Raw genomic sequence first — 18,169 nt, 5'->3', positions numbered from 1 at the left:
CGAATGACAGGGCGCCCGCGATTACTCAGCCGAGAGGGGGGCGCGGGGGTCGCTGCCGGGCGCCCCGTACACGCGGCGAGGCGGCGAAGAGGAGTTTGGACTCGAACGTAACATCTTACAGCTCAGTCAAGGGAAGGGCCGCGGGAAGAGTTGGAGGGACTTGGAGAGACTCAGCTGTCGCCGTAGCGCCCGGCGCCCAGAAGCTCTCGGATCCCAGTTAAGCTGCGGGACGGCTCGATCCCCTCTGGCACAATTCCCGTCCTGCCAGCGGCCAGAGGAGCGCCGCAGGCGGCTCTCAGACCCGGCCCTTTTCACCAGAGCGCCCTGCGGAAGGGCTGAAAGCCTCCTTCCACCTGTGGTTTTCAAATCCCTTCTCCTCCGGCAGGAAGGAGAGCGCTGCCGGGAGCCGCAAGAGCTCTCAGCCGGGCGCGATTGGCTATGGAGAGGCTTTTTGACTAGGGGAACACGTCCTCTTATTGTCACGAAGGCTGGGCATTATGCCAGCCAGGCTGCAGGAAAGGGGTGCTGCCATCATCATTTCCACTGCTCAGAGCACTTAAAACAGGACTAAGACGGGGGCGTCACAGGGCGTCCGGGGGGAGCGGCTAGCCCGGCCTGTGCACAGTCTCCTGGGAGTGCCCCTCTTACTGGCCAAGCCCTCCGCTTCGCCAGGTCTGCCGCTGGGCTTCTCCAGGCCCGCCTAGCTCAGCCCGCGCTGTGCACTGAGTCCCCAGGAGTTCAGGTTTCAGAGGAGCAGCCTGTTAGTCTGTATCCGCAAAAAGAAAAGGAGTCCTTGTGGCACCTCAGAGACTAACCAATTTATTTGAGCATGAGCTTTCCTGAGCTACAGCTCACTTTGTCCCACGCATTCAGACTCCCTCCTTAAGGGTTTTACCCTTTCAGGGAGCAACGCAGCCACTAAGTGTCCGCAAAGACACAGGGCAGCCTTTTCTAGGCAAGCCAGCAGTTTGTTAGTCGACTGCAGTGCAGCCCCTGAGAGCCCTTAAGTTGGCATGGAAAAGTCAAGTCTAGGACTGAGTCTAATATTGGCAGAACCAACTGCCCCCCATTTGCCCACGGTTTGCTGGAGTCCATCCCAGTCTCTCTCTGGTTCTGTGAGTCTGGAGCCCAGTCCTTAACCCAGCCATCTGACACCTCCTGCGTCTTTGTCCCCCCTGCAGCCCTGCTTTTGTGTTCCCCATCTTCCTGGCTGCCCCCTGTTGAGTCAATGCTTAATCATCAGGTCTTCCATTATCTCCCCAGGGTGCTCCATTCATGTGTGTCCATGCCATTCAGTTCCTGATGGGGCATTTGGGTCAAGCCACCCAGGCATGTGACACCCACCCATCTTTTACTACACTGTCCCAGGGGAGGAAATTAACTGCTTCACAGCCAATGGTTAACAATACAATGTATGGGTAAATTGAGTCATGCATATTGTTGATAAAAAGTAAAAGATTTTCCACAGCTGGGACAGCGCTTCACCTGTGTATACCAAAGCAGTGCCATGAACAGGCTCACATTAATGGACCTATGCACATCTGGCCCAGTGGTTTTTACAGAATGAGAACATATCCACTTCCACATTGAAAAAGTCTATTTGACTTCTCTGCTGGTCCCCTTTAGGAAAGGAGCTGTCCTATTTTAAAAGAGAACTTTTTATCCTTACCACATGCTTCAGAATTCATGGGCAGGATCTCAGCTTGTCCCTGAAGTTTAGCCAGTCTTTAGACTAATTCTTTGATCATTGGTGGTATCCTCTCAACATCTCTTGTGATTTTGTCTCTCTCCAGGATCTCCATGTATCTTGCTGATGCTGCGAGATGTCTTCATTCTTTATTTTTACTTTGGAAATTTGTCTGTTCCTTGACTTCCTTAGGGTTCCCTCCTTCCTGCACACCCCTTACACTTTTGAAGAGGATTTTCTGTTCCTTCATGTCATTTTAAATATGTTCTCTGAAGTTTTTCTTCCTTCACTTGCTTTATCTGCTATTTATCCACCCACCTATTTTCTCAGTAAAGAAAGAGGTTCAAAGATGGGCAAACAACATGAATGGAGGGCTTCAATAAAGAAGATGAGAACTGTTTAGAGAGAAGACAAGAAAGGAGATGATTTAGAGTCATACAAAAATAAATGACTTGTACTGAGAAGATATACCAGGAATCCTGTCACGGTTCCTCCCCCACTCTGAACTCTAGGGTACAGATGTGGGGACCTGCATGAAAAACCTCCTAAGCTTATCTTTACCAGCTTAGGTCAAAACTTCCCCAAGGTACAAAATATTACCCCCGTTATCCTTGGACTGGCCGCTACCACCACCAAACTAATACTGGTTACTGGGGAAGAGCTGTTTGGACGCGTCCTTCCCCCCAAAATACTTCCCAAAACCTTGCACCCCACTTCCTGGACAAGGTTTGGTAAAAAGCCTCACCAATTTGCCTAGGTGACTACAGACCCAGACCCTTGGATCTTAAGAACAATGAACAATCCTCCCAACACTTGCACCCCCCCTTTCCTGGGAAATGTTGGATAAAAAGCCTCACCAATTTGCATAGGTGACCACAGACCCAAACCCTTGGATCTGAGAACAATGAAAAAGCATTCAGTGTTTTACAAGAAGACTTTTAATAAAAAATAGAAGTAAATAGAAATAAAGAAATCCCCCCTGTAAAATCAGGATGGTAGATATCTTACAGGGTAATTAGATTCAGAAACATAGAGAACCCCTCTAGGCAAAACCTTAAGTTACAAAAACAGATACACAGACAGAAATAGTTATTCTATTCAGCACAATTCTTTTCTCAGCCATTTAAAGAAATCATAATCTAACACATACCTAGCTAGATTACTTACTAAAAGTTCTAAGACTCCATTCCTGGTCTATCCCCGGCCAAGACGACTACAGACAGACACAGACCCTTTGTTTCTCTCCCTCCTCCCAGCTTTTGAAAGTATCTTGTCTCCTCATTGGTCATTTTGGTCAGGTGCCAGCGAGGTTACTTTAGCTTCTTAACCCTTTACAGGTGAGAGGAGCTTTCCCCTGGCCAGGAGGGATTTCAAAGGGGTTTACCCTCCCCTTTATATTTATGACAAATCCCTATGTGACTGCTCTCAAAATACAGGAACAATTTGATGAAAGTGAAAGGTAGCAATTTAAAAGCTGTTAAAGGGTTGGTTTTGTTCTGTTTTATTGTCATTTGTTTCCACAACATATAATTAACCTGCAGAACTCACTGCCACAAGGTAGCACTGAGGCTAAGAGCTCAGAATGACTGCATTTATAGGGATAATGTCTCTATGTCTAAACGTCAGATATTTAAAGGATAATGAGAATTTCCAAAGTTACGTTAAAGAAGCTAAAAAAAATATGAAGGGTGTAAACTCTCATGCTTCGAGGCACAAACTAGCCACTGTTTGATGGGGGCTCAGAAAAAATTTCTCCGATGAGCAAGTTATTCACTCTGACGTTTCTCGTGTTTTCCCCTGCAGCATACGATACTGGCCACGGTGCTACGTGGACCATGGGCAGTTCTGAGTGCAATACTCTATCAGGCTAGTATACATGTGCTGATTGCATAGGACTATTAGCAGGAGTAGGCAGGTGTATTGTAATAGCACACAGAGGCCCCCATTGTGCAGGATCACAGTGTGCCCAGTGTTGTACGGACACCGGCCTTTGTCCCATAACAAGTTCGCAGCAGTGCCTTGTTGACCAGGAGGCTGGATTACCTCTTCCCAGGACTCGGAGCACTGCGCCTCCATCACTTGCCGCTTGCTCAGAGTACAGCCTCACATCTGTCCATTGGGCTGGGGTAGTGCAATCACAGTGCACCCGCCCTTTATTCACTCCAGTTGCCTACAGAGAGTGGCACAGAGATCTGAAGTGGACCCTGTTAGCTTTTCGGATCCTATCTGCACAGGGCCTGGCTGCATTTGAGACCTCCTCCTTGAAGAGAAGGTGTGCTCCAATCCCACCTGCCTTTTCATGGATGCCACTGTCATGTCTCTGGTTGGAAGATGATTGTACCTTTGTTGGGGTGGACGGTAGCATGCGGGGATATCTTCCACCCTCAGCATGCCCAACATCCGTCTCTCCCCTCTCAATTAAGCCCACCAATTTAAAACATGCCAAGCTGGTAGGCTCCTTTTCATTAGGTTGTCCCAGTATTTATTACCTTTCCAGCCTCACCCTTTCCCCCATCCCTTCTTGCATGTAGACCCCCTTGGTCATATTATCACTTCGCATTTTAAGACTGTGATTTTCAATTATATTTGTATTAAGTTTTTGTTATTCTGTGCAATGCCTCAAGCATTTGAGAGAGGAAGGGAACACTTTATGAACAGAAACCCCGCTCCTTCTCAAGGGCAAGCTGCATCAGTGAGCTGTAGCTCATGAAAGCTTATGCTCAAATAAATTGGTTAGTCTCTAAGATGCCACAAATCCTCCTTTTCTTTTTGCAAATACAGACTAACACGGCTGCTACTCTGAAACCAGTTATATTCTGTTAGCTAACAGGGAATGTTTGAGATATATATTTTGACATGGATAAAGATTAACAATAATCCACTGTAAGGCTGGGCCCAGCAGCCTTATAAAAAGGCTAAATTGCACATAATGCCATATTGAGTTGGACACACAAAGCCAGATTCTTTGGCCTGGTTGAGTTGTGCTTAGCACAGTACTGAGAAGTGGATAGGAGGGGTCTGAAAGTGGCTTTAATCCACTTTAGCTATCCCCACATCCTGAAGTTGCCCAAAGTTTGCTTTAACTCTCCTCTAACTAACTGCATGGATCACATTAGCAGCTGAGGATAGCCAGAGAGCAGAGGCACCCTGGCCCTATCCCTTCCCCCTGGGAATGGCGGTTTGACTGGGGGAAAGTGGTTGCACAGAGCCACTATACTAGCGGTAGGACACTTGGAGGTTTCCCTTATGGTAGCCAGTCAAGCCAATTCTCCATCTGCTTTGCTGTGTGAGAGTGGCACAAAGCAATGGAGTGCGAGCCAGATGTTTGGCTGATGTATCTTAGAAGACGAGTTGGACAGTTAATCTACTGGGTCATATTTCATTTAAAATCCACTATATTTAAATACCAGGATTAGAGGCATATTTGAAGTGAAAAATAAAAACTGTATTTATTTGGAAAGAGGATTAATTTGTTTTAAGATTTTATTTTAATTAGGCAATATCTTGTTTAGATCCCTTTATTCCTTTCTGAAACTCTTTGGAGAGAGCTGATGCTTAAAGCTTAATTGCAACAAATATATCTGTAATGAGAAGTTTATTTAAAAATAAAATCACAGCTTAATTGGGCTTCAGTCCACAGATCTCTCTCCTTCCAGGTCAACAGAAGGACCCCAAGCAAGAAAAACAGAAACGGATTCCAAAACCATCTGCACCCATATAATCTGCTGTTTCACTGCCTGTTCCTGACAATGCTAATTACCTCTCTCTATTAATTCCTCTGACAGCATAAATGTTTCTGCCAGGTCAGATGATCAGCCTCAGCAGCAACAGGAAAAAAAAAACAGGGAGAGCCCTTTATGTTTTCCACAACCAAGAAGTGACACTGAAGTCAGACATAAAAATATTATTCCTACAGCTCAGGGTATATTGAACTGACACACAACGTTGATCCAAAAATCTAAGACCTATTAAAGAGCACTGACAGAGTGCAATACCTTAAAAATGGTGTCAGGACACGATCATTTAAAAGTTACAGAACTGACGTCTCAGTTTGCCTCGTGCAGAGCTCTTTCAAAGAAAGTAAACCAGAGTCATATGGCTTCCAGCATGGGACCGATCCCGAGGCAAGACTGTAATTGACTTCAGTGGGAACAGACTCATTCGCCATACGCACGGGTCTTTTTCCTTTCCCATTTAATGTTTTAAGGATCTGATCCAAAGCCCATTGAAGTCAACGTGAGTCTTTCCACTGACAAGGCTAGGTTTGGGTCAGTCTTGAGGCAAACACACTGGGATACTGAACTGGGATATTTACAGGTTTCAGAGTAGCAGCCGTGTTAGTCTGTATCCACAAAAAGAAAAGGAGGACTTGTGGCACCTTAGAGACTAACCAATTTATTTGAGCATAAGCTTTCATGAGCTACAGCTCACTTCATCGGATGCTCAAATAAATGTGTTAGTCTCTAAGGTGCCACAAGTCCTCCTTTTCTGTTTGGGATATTTACAGTTATTTCTAGAAGCCCGCAAGGTTAAACAAAACATGTGGGCCAAAATCTGCTATCTGTTCCATCAATGTGACTCTAGAGCACATCCGCAGCAGTCAATAGCAGTATTCTGGATTGACCCCAGTGTAAGAGAGCACAATTTTAACATTTTATATAAAATAGTATTTACCTGGGGCTAAATTTTGTCCTCCAATAAGTACCTACATTTCCCAACGAAGTCAATGGGATTCATGTCAATGTGTCCAAACTCTGCCCTTACGCATGCTCAAACTCACCTACGGTTAAAGTCATCCCCATGTGGAGGGCTAACACAAGTACTAGGCAGCACTTAAACCTAGTTCTGGGAACTTAAGTGGTTCATAGGCCTTGTATTAGCACAAGCATGAACTTCACCCTCGAGAACTCCATCTACCCTCACTTTCTTGCAGTACTGAAGGGTAAGTGATCCTATCAAGCTCCTCTATGTTATTCCTTCTCAGGGGGTAACCGGTAATGTAAGATAGCTCACCTGGAGAGGATCTTTGCCTGGGTTTGTGCCTCTCTGTCTCAGTCACAGCAGAGAGGTTTTATTCAGTGTAAAGGTCTCCCTCTGCTGTGCAGGCCTGCAAAAAGGTGTGTTTTCCCTTTACAAAAAAATCTTGAGAAAGGTCGATGCTGTCCTGAAATATCCCTTCCCTTGATTTTCAGCTGCTTGCGGTTTCCAAGGGCAGTGACGGGCAAGTAATTCTCTGTCCCTTGGTTTCTGAAAGGAAGGTTTTTATTCTGAACATTTTCAGTTTTGTTGACAATATTTTTTCTCATGTGATTAGATGAAGCCAGAGTCATGTGGTCTTTTGTTTAAATAACTGAGCTGGGATGTATCACTAGCCTATTAAATTAATGGAGAGAGTGATGTTGGCCTAGCGAACAATGGAGTCTGCAGCTGGACCCACCTCATTTAAAGCACACCAAACGAGGATGTACATTCATGATCTGGCAAAGTTAGCCACACAAGTTAGCCAGAAGTCGAGGGAGATAATGTGCTTAGTCCTCAGGAGCAATCCATCCTAGGAAATGTTACAGCTGGCAGCAAACAAGAGCAAGGACTGTGATGTGGGCCAGGATTAAGCGTGAAGGGTCTGAGACAGCAGGAGATTCATTAATGATCAGACTTATGCCAAACATTTCAGGTTGGGTTGTTTGTGAAGCAGACTAGATCTCTGTTTTTCTCTACAGCTGTTTCTTATGCAATTCAGACTGAAACGACACCACAAGGAACAAAGCAGCCAGATGTGTCTTCTTCAACAAAGGCTGAATCCAGTTTCTCCCCTACCACACACACCATTCCTACACACACCACTCCTACACGGTGGGTGCCATTACTCCTGTTCCTTGTCACTCTGGTCACTTCTCCCAATGCCCTAGCAAGATCCATCTCTAGAGGCACAAAGAATAGTGACATCATTGGTGATAAAGTCCCACAGAAAAAACAAATGTTGCTTTTATCAGTAAGAACCTGCAGTTCCAGTGAGGCTGGATTCATATGTAGGAAAATGGCAATTCTAGATGCAGAGTAGCACAGGACAGGGACTGTCCGGGTCCAGTCACATCAGACTGTATAACAGGATGAATGAATCCCCAAGTAGGTGCTGTGGTTCTCTATAAGGGCAGGGTGCTGAGGCTCTGTGTGTTGCATCTTCCACCGTGAAACTCGTGCACCTCTGCAGCCTGAGAGCAGCCCCAGAATGTTTTATTGGGAGGAGTCTGGTCAAATTGACAGAGCTTTAAAGTTTCTATTGAATTTCAACTGCATAGATTCCAACCCATCATCATCTGTTTCCTGGTCTTATTGAAGGGTCTCCTCCTCCTGTGCATCGTCTGTGTGCTGATCTGGATGAGCGTACGCTACAGGAGGAGTCCCAGGGAGATGGTGCCAGACAGACAGACAAGGTGAGAGCATCTAACACTCCCACTACGGGGTGACACGACCATGGGAATGTTCTCAGTCTTCTCTTGAACACCAAGGGCTCAATTATAGCTTTCCTGTGAGCAGAGTAAGGGGCAGTGAGTTGTTGCATTGCCCTTGGAGCACCCTGGGAGGCAGATCATGACTGCCCAAGTTACAATGTCCCTTCCATTCTCCCCCCCGCTTGCTTCAGAGATGGCGCAAACCTCCAGATCTATAACTGATGCGGAGTACTTCCAGTGGTGAATCGGCTCAGCTACACTGCCAGGTCCATTGTGGAGGTGGAGCCAATGATCCACCCATTCCCCAACCTTTAGCTTCGACCTGTCCGGTGCTCTGCTGCGTCTGCTTCCAATCCTGCATGGATCCCTAAATTGCACCCCCTTATGGCCCCCTGGTGTACTAGCAGGGCCATGATTTGACCTCAACCTTTACATAGGAGTGTGATGAGTCTGTGTGTGAATAGGGAGACATCCTCGCTGCTCTATAGCCCTGATCAGGAATTCATAGAACCAGACTCACCCCATGATGGCTATGAACAAAAAGCTCCCAGCATGAAGTGTTTCTCCTCCAGTCACTGGGGGTGTCCTTGTTTTCGTTGCAGCTCATGAACTGCCTCTTTGCTAGCTCTTAGAAACGGATCGGAACCGGCAGACGGAGGATTCATTTTCCAGCTTTGCGCAGAATATCCCACACCATGGGCCTGATTTTCTTCTCCTGTCAAGTGAAACTATTGCCCTCACGTTCTCCAAGGATGAAGTCTGCCGGAGGTGTCTGTCTCGATGGTTTCCAGACCCAGGTACCTAGGTTCTTATCAGGTGGTTGGAGAGCCCAGGGGCAAATTCATGCCTGGTTTAAACAAGTGTAACTCCGCTGAAGTCCCAGAACCAAACACAAGGTCAGAGCCAGCAGTGACAGAGGCTGCCCCTGAGTCAGCTGGGCTCTACATAGTCACAGTGACCTGAGGTGAAAAGCAGGAGCTGCCACCAGGTGTTCTCCAGAAGGGATCCTGTACCTGGAATTCCCTTGATTCGGATCCTCCCAGATCTGTTGACACTGCAAAGGCCATCTCATTTTCCAGGCTTCTGGGGAGCTGGGCTGTACTAAGAACTGGGATTTGTGCATCGAGGCACGGGGTCACGCTAATGGAATAACATTTTTTCCTAAAGCGAAGCCATTTATGAAAGAAAACAGACGCAACTGCACAGGGAGACAGATTTCCACACAGCTTGAGTCCCAGCTTGCCTGCTTGCTTACCCAGCCCCACACCCTCTCTGGAACAACGTACAGTTCACACAGACACCTACTGGGTGAATGATGGTACTGCAAGCACGCATATAATTGTCAAATATTCTTTTTAACCCCTTCCTAGATTTGGGAAGCTGCTGTGTTTATTTTTGTTTGTACTCTTTTGTATTTTTAGTTTATGGCAAATGCACCTGGAGCCCTGGATAGAATTTTTAATGTTTTAGATAAGTAAATAGGTACAATATTTTACATTAAATTACTGTAACATTACAGTGACCAAAATTGTCACACATTGAATTGTAGTCCATGTCCGTCTGTTCTGAGCAAGAGCATGAAACAATGAACAAAGCGTGAACGGACAGTAGCCTTGTAAATATGTAAAAGACAAAGCTAGTAGAAAAGAGATAGTAGGATAGTAGGCAACATGTGATTGCTTGCAGCATGTGTACAGTTCACGATCTAGACAGGGATTGGGTACAAAAATAAGTGGACCAATCATAGTGTATGGTTTGATCTATTAACCAGTAGTATGAAGTGTAAGTGTTTTCAGAAGCTGAGTCATGATTGTGTACATTGGATGTGTGGTATACCCTGTTCCCACCCTCTACACTTGAGCCTAATCACCTCAAGTATAGTTTGATTGTATGCCAATAAAGAAACCTCAGTGATGCATTCGGAGTCGAGCTGAGTTCTTGGGAATCAAGTGGATAAGATCTCAAAGGCTACCCCAGCAGCTTGTTGGTTACACATACTCTCTTTCTTGTTCATTTCCACCTTCTGGTTTATAGACTGTGTAAAAGGGGCAGTGGGAGAGAACACAGAACAGAAAATGAGACATCCAATGAGAAAAATATTTTTTTCAGGTTTCAGAAAAGCTGAAGGTTCTGCAAAGTCCCACAGGAAATGTGACTGTCCCAAAGGGAGGCAATTTTCTTTTGAGGCATTTTAGAAAAGATAGGAAACAGCTTAGTGAGAAAGGGGCATTTGTGGAGATGATGCAGCTGCCCTTCGCTGGGGTGATTTCTGCTCCTTCCAGCTGAGAAGTTCATGGTTTTGCCTTCAAATCTGTGACTTTATCTGACCCATTTCACTTATCAATTGGACTCAGAGTTACTTTCATCCTTTCTCTCTCACACACACCCCTCTAGAAAAGAGAGACAGTAACTGAGGGGTTGAGGGAGGAGCATGGTATATTCCAGTCTTCATACTTGGAGACTTTCCCTCTTCTCCTTCTCCCTTGCAGTTTCCATATTTTCCCCTTGTGCTCTCCAGCCTTTCCTTCCTAGCCTCATCTCCACCATGTGCACCACTGGGGGCCCTCATACCACGCATCCTCTAGCGCCTCTAGTAACCCCAGGGTGAGTAATGATGGCGGGGGGCGGGGAATCTGCTCCTTCTCCCTATTTGGCCACAGGAGCTCCACTCTTCTTTAAACTCTGTCCCCTCCACCACCTCCATGCTGATCCCCACTGCCTGCACAGCTGCCACCAGATCCACTTGGCTGCCCCAATGTTACCAACTCTCACGATTTTAGTGCAACTCTCACAACATTTGCTGCTTTTTTTAAAGTTCCAGCTCCTGGATTTTTGGGATTATGGGAGAATCTCAGCTTTCCTTAGAAAAGGAAACAATACGTTTCCAGCCCACCCTACAGTCGAGAAAAATTTGAAAAGGTGACCCGAGTGCACCCTCAGGTTTCAAAAAATGGAAGATAAACAAAGCACCCCAAAAGACATCTTTAAATAAACCAAAGCTCTTGAGATTTTAAAGCCAATCTCATGGTTGCTGAGACCTACACATGATTTTTGAATGCTGGGGAGAGGGGACAATATCAGTGCTGCCACATAGAAATAATAAGTGATGGACACACAGAGAGCGGACGCCTCAGTGGGTATGTCTACACCAATGGTTCTCACCCTATTTACCATTGTGGGCCGCATATGTAGCTCTCTGTGGCTATGTGGGCCGCATCCACACAATATATATCCTACCTGTATGGCCCTGAGGATGTCACATGGGCCACAGCTGTGGGCTGACTGGCCCTCAAGCGGCCTGCGGGCCACAGGTTGAGAACCACTGGTCTCCACAGCATTAAAAACTGGTGGCTGGTCTGTGCCAGCTGACTTGGGCTCGCAGGGCTCAGGCTAGGGATCTGTTTAACGGCAGTGTCAGCCTTCAGGCTTGGGCTGGAGCCGGAGCCAGGGCTCTAGGACCCTGCAAGGTGGGAGGGTCCCAGAGCTCAGGCTGCAGCTTGAGCCCACATGTCTGGACCACAATTAAACAGCCCCGTAGCCTGAGCTCCTTAGCCTTGGTTAGCTAGCACAGGCCAGCTGCAGCAGGGTCTCTCTCTCTGAGGGTCCCTGCAGTGGAACCAACCAGGTTCCACTGGGAGGGGGTAGGGGTGTCTAATTGGAGGTTGTGACCTAAACCCTAGGTTGTGTTGCAATTAGTAACATTTTTTTTCAGAGATCTACCATCATATGATCTGTGTATTTTGTGGCTAAAGTTTTCCCATCAGCCTCTGGTATAAGCCACATTTCATGCTGTGTCCCCGCTCCTCCTCAATGCAAATAGCAAACACCACCGTAGGGAATGGACGTGGAGCAACTTCCTTCCCTCGTGAAACACCAGCCTCTTCAAAGGGAAGTGGAGCAGCTGAGAGATCTAGAAACTTCAGATTATAGAACTGGTCAGTGAGCCTCCAGGTTTCATCGTCAACTGGCCTAAAAGAAGAAGGGTCCCAGAGGTCTCGGAGAAACCTGATTTTCCCAGGGAGTGAGTCCTGTGCAGAGGAAACCAGGACCATGAGGATTGTCCCCATTTTGGTTTGGATTCTTTTCCCAGGTGAGAGTGATGTCGGCGCTGTGGGGATTGCTAGAAATATACTGAAGTGATTGGGTTTGCACAGTTTACAAGCTCTCCCAGTTTCACCGTCAGAGCTGGAAAGCTCCAGATAGGTTCCTGCAATTGTTACAGCCTACTGGAGATGGAGCTTGCAAACCATGCAGGGAAGTAAAGATTTGAAATCTGTATCCTAAGAAAGCTTTCTGTGGAGAAGACACAAAAAGGTCTAGTCTTGTGTATCTGTTTGCTTGCTTTAAGACGCAGCCCAGACAGTCACGTGAATGTGTGAGAATCTCAGCACTCCTTGAAGAAAAAATGATAATGTTTCTAGCCCTTGTGGTTGCAGAGAAAAACTTGAAAATGTGCCACAAATGCCACCTAAAGACTCAAATCCAGAAAGCCAAGAAAAAAGAACCACTGATGTATTATGTTTAAAATCTGCTGATTCCTAAATCCTTGTTATGCTTGGAGGTGGGGGTGGGGACTGACCTGATTTTGGAACGCTTGGATTCGGTAACACTGAGCTATTAACCGATGGCTGCAGTTAAGTATCATAGCTCCAGATACTACTGTGAGCTAATGTGTGCACCACCCCTGCGTGGAATGACGGGCCCACTTCACCATAGCCCTGCACCTTGCATAGGCATTTACGTCAATGAAAGTGGGTGTAAAAGGCTACAACATCAGCATGATCGTAGTTTACGGTACTTTGCACTGGTGTAAATGCCCGCGCTGTGGAGCACGTGAGTTGCTCCTGCTCCCAAGTCAGCTTTTTAAAAGGTTAGAGACAGTCCCTGTGCAGAGACGCCTCTTCCCCTTGACTCAGTAACTGACCCTGGTGGTGGGACAAGCCACTGGTTTGTGTCTCTCCCCAGAGAATAGAGAAGGTAAAGCGAGATATGAGCAACCTGTATGGAAGGAGTGACCTCCAGACAGTCTCCAGCCAGCAATATTGAGAGAGAAAACCAGATCTAATTTACTTCATTTTACTGCAAAGACAAAGCAACGCTGAATGGCAACGCCTGCTCCTGCAGGGTTCCAGCATGTCCTTCCTTGAGTTAAAATAACTCCCAGCCAACTGGGGCTAGGAAAGACCCTGCCCCTGCCAATTCTCCCAGCTCTGCTCCTCCTGCTGCACACACACATTCCAAATGCTCAAGCATCCCCCACAATCCGCTGCCCCCCAGCACTGGCTGCAGTGCACTGCTGTTCACAGCTAGAAGGATTCTCAGTTTCTCTCTTTGGCTCTGTCTCTCGCAGGCTGCTGGGCAGTGACGGGCCCTGGCACAGCACATGGCCAGCTGGGCGGCTCGGTGTCTGTGCGTTGCCGGTACGGGGCAGGCTATGAGGCTTATCCGAAATTCTGGTGCAGACGCAAAGTTGTGCTGTGTTTCAATCACCTCATCTTTGAGACCAAGGGGTCGGAGGCTGAGGAGACGTGGGGCAGAGTCTCCATCCGTGACAATCACACCCAGCGCGTTATCACAGTTACCCTGGAGAACCTGACGCTGGCAGATGCGGGGACTTACCTCTGTGGGGTAGCCAGGATTGGCCTCCCTAATCCCAGGGACTCCGTCAAAGTCATCGTCTCCCCAGGTAAAGCTTTCCTCTGCTCCCCCATGGCAGTGACAAGAGAGGGGACGCTGGAGGAGGGATGGATGGGGCAGGGAGGGTTGTCTGTAGCTCTGAAGACATTCCTCTAACCCAGGGGAGTCAGACACTGCTCCTGCCTCCTTCAAAGGGCTCCAGCTAGTTGGGGACAGTGGGGAAGGAACTCCCGTCTGATTGCAAACAGGTACATTAGCCTCTTTGCTCCAGCCCTGCAGCACCCTTCATGCAGCGCTGCTCTTGATTGAGGCCCTAAAGCCACTCAGAACTGAGCTCCTCTTTCCTGCCCAGCCCCCACCCCCACCCCACCTTAGCCAGAGAGAGGGCAGGAGAAAAGGGGGATGGGGAGGCAATTCTCCAAAGGGAAGGGGGAGTCATTCCCCAAGGGGGTGGGTGTGTTGGGGGTGGGGACAATTCCCCAAATGGGGGAAGAGAGACATGGAGCATGTAAATGAGGTGGGAGGGATCACTAGATTATTAATTTTTTTTGTATTGGATCAAACTTCGGTTGGTGAGAGAGAAGCAGCCGAGCTACACAGAGCTCTTCCTCGGGTCTGGGAAAGGTACGCCGAGTGGCACAGCTAAATACAAGTTCTGACTGACAGTACCTGAGCTCTGTGTAGCTCAAAAGCTTGTCTCACCAACAGAAGTTGGTCCAATAACAGACGTTACCTCACCCCCCTTGTCTCTCTAATATCCTGGGACCGACACAGCTACACCTCCACTGCTGATCCTATTAAATGTAAGGGGTGAGTGGTGCTGGCCAAACTCACCGTGGCTCCTGCAGATCCTTGTCTCACTGAAAGAGCAGCTGTCCTGAAAAGTTAGACATACGTTCCCAGCTTCGCTGAGTTAGCCACACGTGTGCAGAGCTCAGCGTTCCATCGCTCCAAGAGTTGGTACAAAAGGCCTTAGATCTCAGGAGCCCTGACAAAATGCTACAGTTTGGATTCCGATGTGGGTCAGGACTAAGTGTGTCGTTTCCATGACAAACATACTCCATGATGATATACATGGAAGGCTCTGTTGGGGAAGTAGGGGCAAGGTGGAGACGTTTGTGTTTGCGCGTGTTTTTAATTGTGCTGAATTTCTGTTTTTAGCTGCAGCTCTTTCTCCTTCAATCCCAATGGAAAAGGCACCACAGACAACAGATCAGCCAGCTGCTCCTGCCTTCACACAGATTTCCACTGGAAACCATATCTCTAGCTCATGGACGTCCTCAAGTAACAGCTCCTTGGACAGCAGTGACATCCAAGCACAGTACGGGTCTGTAGGCTTCCCCCCGGTGCAGTCAATTGTGGTGTGTAGGGTCCTTCGGCTCTCTTCCTCCCCCCAAGATTTCTGCAGCATCTCAGTAGTTCCAGCCAGTGAATGCTAGTGAGGTTTTCCATTGGATCCTAGTAACTTTCTGGAGAATTCTGTTGGTGCTGGGATCCAACTTCCCTTACATGAATCTATGGAAACCCACTTTGTTCATTGTCCTCCCCAGCCCCCCAAATAATCAACTCATGAACCTATCAATGAGTTTTTAAGACTCTATAGCCAGCTAAGAGAACAGAGATCACAAAATGTGACCATTGCATCACCTCCCTGTGCATGGAGGAACAAAGAATAATGACATGACTGGTGATAACATCCCACAGAAAAACTAACATTGCTTTTATCAGCAAGAACCTGGAGTTTCAGTAGGGCTGGAGTCACATGAAGGACAATGGCAATTCCAGATGCAGAGAAGCCCTAGACAGGGACTGTCCGAGTCCAGTCACATCAGATTATTGTTGATTGGATAAATGAATAAGTAGAGGTGGGTGCTGGGGTTTGGTATAAGGACCGGGTGCTGAGGCAATAGGTGATACCTCTTCTCCCCAGTGAAGCTTTGTTTGCACCTTTGCCCAGAGAGCACCCAGGGAACGTATTAGAGGGAGGAGTTGAGTCAAATCTACAGAGCTTTACAGTTTCTATTGTATTTCTACTGCATAGATCCCAACCCAACATCCTCTATCCCTTGTTCCTGATCGTCCCCGTCTTCCTGTGCATAGTCTGTGCTGTGATCTGGGTGAGCATACAGTACCGGAGGAACTCCAGGGAGATGGTGCCAAACAGACATGGTGAGAGCCTCTGACATTCACACCATGACACTCCATTGGGTGGCTCCCAGTGCTGTCTTGTTCTGTTGCTCCCCAGGGACTGTCAGAGCTTTACCATGAGCACAGAGTAAGGGACAGTGAGTTATTGACTTGCCCCACACAGCCTGGGAGGGAGATTGCAACTGCTCAAGTTACATGGTCCCTTCTAGTCTCCCCATCCTTCTGGAGATGGGGCAAACTGTACTGGGTCTGTCCCTGGTCCAGCATACTTTCCTTGGGGCACCACCACTGCTTTGCTGCCCAGTGCACTGTGGGAGAGGGACCCAATGGTCCACCCATTCCCCAACCATGGCATCCGTCTGTGACTGGGGTAAGGTAACAACTCTGCTGAGACCGCTTCCTCTCCTGCCTGGCTACCCAGAACACACCCCCAAACCGTCTGGGCTGCACTAGCAGGGCCCGTTGACCCGAACCCTCCGTATATGACTGTGGTGAGTATGGTGGTGAATATGGAGACATCCTCACTGCTCTGTATCCCTGATCAGGAACATACACAGCAGAACAGCTGTGCACCCTGACAGGTATGAACAGAAAGCATCCAGTATCCAATTTCCTCATCCAGTAACTGGTGACATCTGTGTGTGTTTTGTTACAGCTGAGGAATTGCCCCTCTCCTAACTTAGGAATGGGTCAGAATCGGCAGAAGAAGGATGCATCCCTCAGCTCTGCCCACATCATAAGTCCACAGAGTGGGCCTGACTTTCCTCTCATGTAAACAAACTATTTTCGCCACATTCTTAGGGGACAATCTCCTGCAGGTGTCTGTCTCTGTGGTTCCCATGTCTAGGCTCAGTTCCACATCATAAACACTATGAATGGCTGGCAAGAAAAAAGGGGGAGGTGGGTATTCTTGCAGCCAACTTAGGTGGCCCAGCGCTGATGGTGCTGCAGAATTTACCCCCAGAAAAAAGACGGAGTTTTCCAAACCTGGCACAAGCCCTTGACACGTGGTTTGGAGCTAGCCATCAATCTGAGCTGGCTCGGACACAGCTAAGAGCTAGGAGAGGGAAAGTAGTAACCCCACCTGAAGTGGTGGAAGACCTGCAGAGACTTGTGTTCCTGACATACTCAGCTAGCACCATGGCCTTCCAGGATCAATTGGCAATGGACCATTTAGAGATGCTCAGCTGGACTTGGACCTGCAGATCAAGATGAATGAAAGGAGGCCAAAGACACTCCAACAGGCTCTGGGTTTAGTCACAGAGTGTGAAACTTTTCTTGGAGCTGTGCACCAGAAGAGGAAGCAGCTTAACATAAAGATTCAAATAGAAGCAAATACAGGGACTGGAAACATATGGCTACGGGCAAAAGAAAAATATAAAATGTAATCTAGAGCCTATGCTTATTCATAAGTTCCTTTCCCGTCTAAGAAAGTATTTCTCACCCCATGGTCAGTCCATACAGTGCTTGTGCAGTTAATAAAGCTGGAATCCACCTTTCACAAGACACTCCTGCTGGCCCAGTGTCACCTCTGTAATAGCTACCATCTTGTGTCCTTCTTTTTCCTTTTATACAGTTCCAGAGAGTCTCTTTTCATAACCTGGGTGGTTTTTACAACTTCATTTTGCCCACAATGGTCCCCCGATTCAAGTTCATTTTCTTGAGTTCTTTTGCGCTTTGTAAAGGCCCAAGTCTGCACCTTGTCTAGAGCGTCAACACCTGGCTGGGCTGGGTCAAAAGACGTCACTTGTTCTCACTCGACTGAGTTAGCTGCAATAACCACGACGATTGGAGAGTTTCTAGATTTTGGCACAGACTAAATGTGGTCCTCTTGGGTGAAATCTTGAAGAGGGTGATCGCAGGGAAACCATGCCTGTTTAGACAAGTCCCTGAGAATAGACTTGTAACTATGTACCTCCATCAGTTGCCAACATGGGGCATCCAGGTCACATGTACTCAGTACTTTTAAGCCAGCCTCATGATTTTTTGGGGCCTGACTCATTAATTTTTGAACACTTGAGGTTGGCAATATGGGGTTTGCACCTGTGCAGCTGCTTCGCTGTTGTTACCCCAGTTGCCATAAACCTCAGCATAGACCCAACTTCTCAGAGAGACCTGTACACTCGCAGGACCGTCTTAGAGAAGTGAGGTAGCTGAGAAATCTGGAAACTCCAAATTGAAGAACTGGCCAGGGAGCCTCAGGGTTTCATTTTCAACAGTGGCAAAAGAAAGAAGATCCCTGCGC

The 18,169-nt window shown here is 47.5% G+C and overlaps 1 protein-coding gene across 2 annotated transcripts; it reads left to right on the top strand.

Moving 5' to 3' along the window:
- The first annotated feature begins 12,109 nt into the window (after positions 1-12,109).
- On the top strand, positions 12,110-17,388 carry LOC140897475 (CMRF35-like molecule 2). Of its 2 annotated transcripts, none has more exons than XM_073310207.2 (5): positions 12,110-12,229; positions 13,490-13,825; positions 14,938-15,097; positions 15,818-15,945; positions 16,580-17,388. In XM_073310207.2, exons 1-5 carry the CDS (start codon positions 12,190-12,192, stop codon positions 16,600-16,602), a joined length of 687 nt encoding a protein of 228 aa, XP_073166308.1. In that variant the 5' UTR covers positions 12,110-12,189; the 3' UTR covers positions 16,603-17,388. The 2 variants fall into 2 exon arrangements, with proteins under 2 accessions (XP_073166308.1, XP_073166307.1); XM_073310206.2 differs by having other exon boundaries at positions 14,938-15,103.
- Positions 17,389-18,169: the final 781 nt, after the last annotated feature.

The sequence above is a fragment of the Lepidochelys kempii genome, chromosome 14 (genome assembly GCF_965140285.1).
Source record: "Lepidochelys kempii isolate rLepKem1 chromosome 14, rLepKem1.hap1, whole genome shotgun sequence".
Lineage (NCBI taxonomy): Eukaryota > Metazoa > Chordata > Testudines > Cheloniidae > Lepidochelys > Lepidochelys kempii.
The sequence above is the reverse complement of the archived record's forward strand: the minus strand, read 5'-3'. Positions and strand labels throughout refer to the sequence as shown.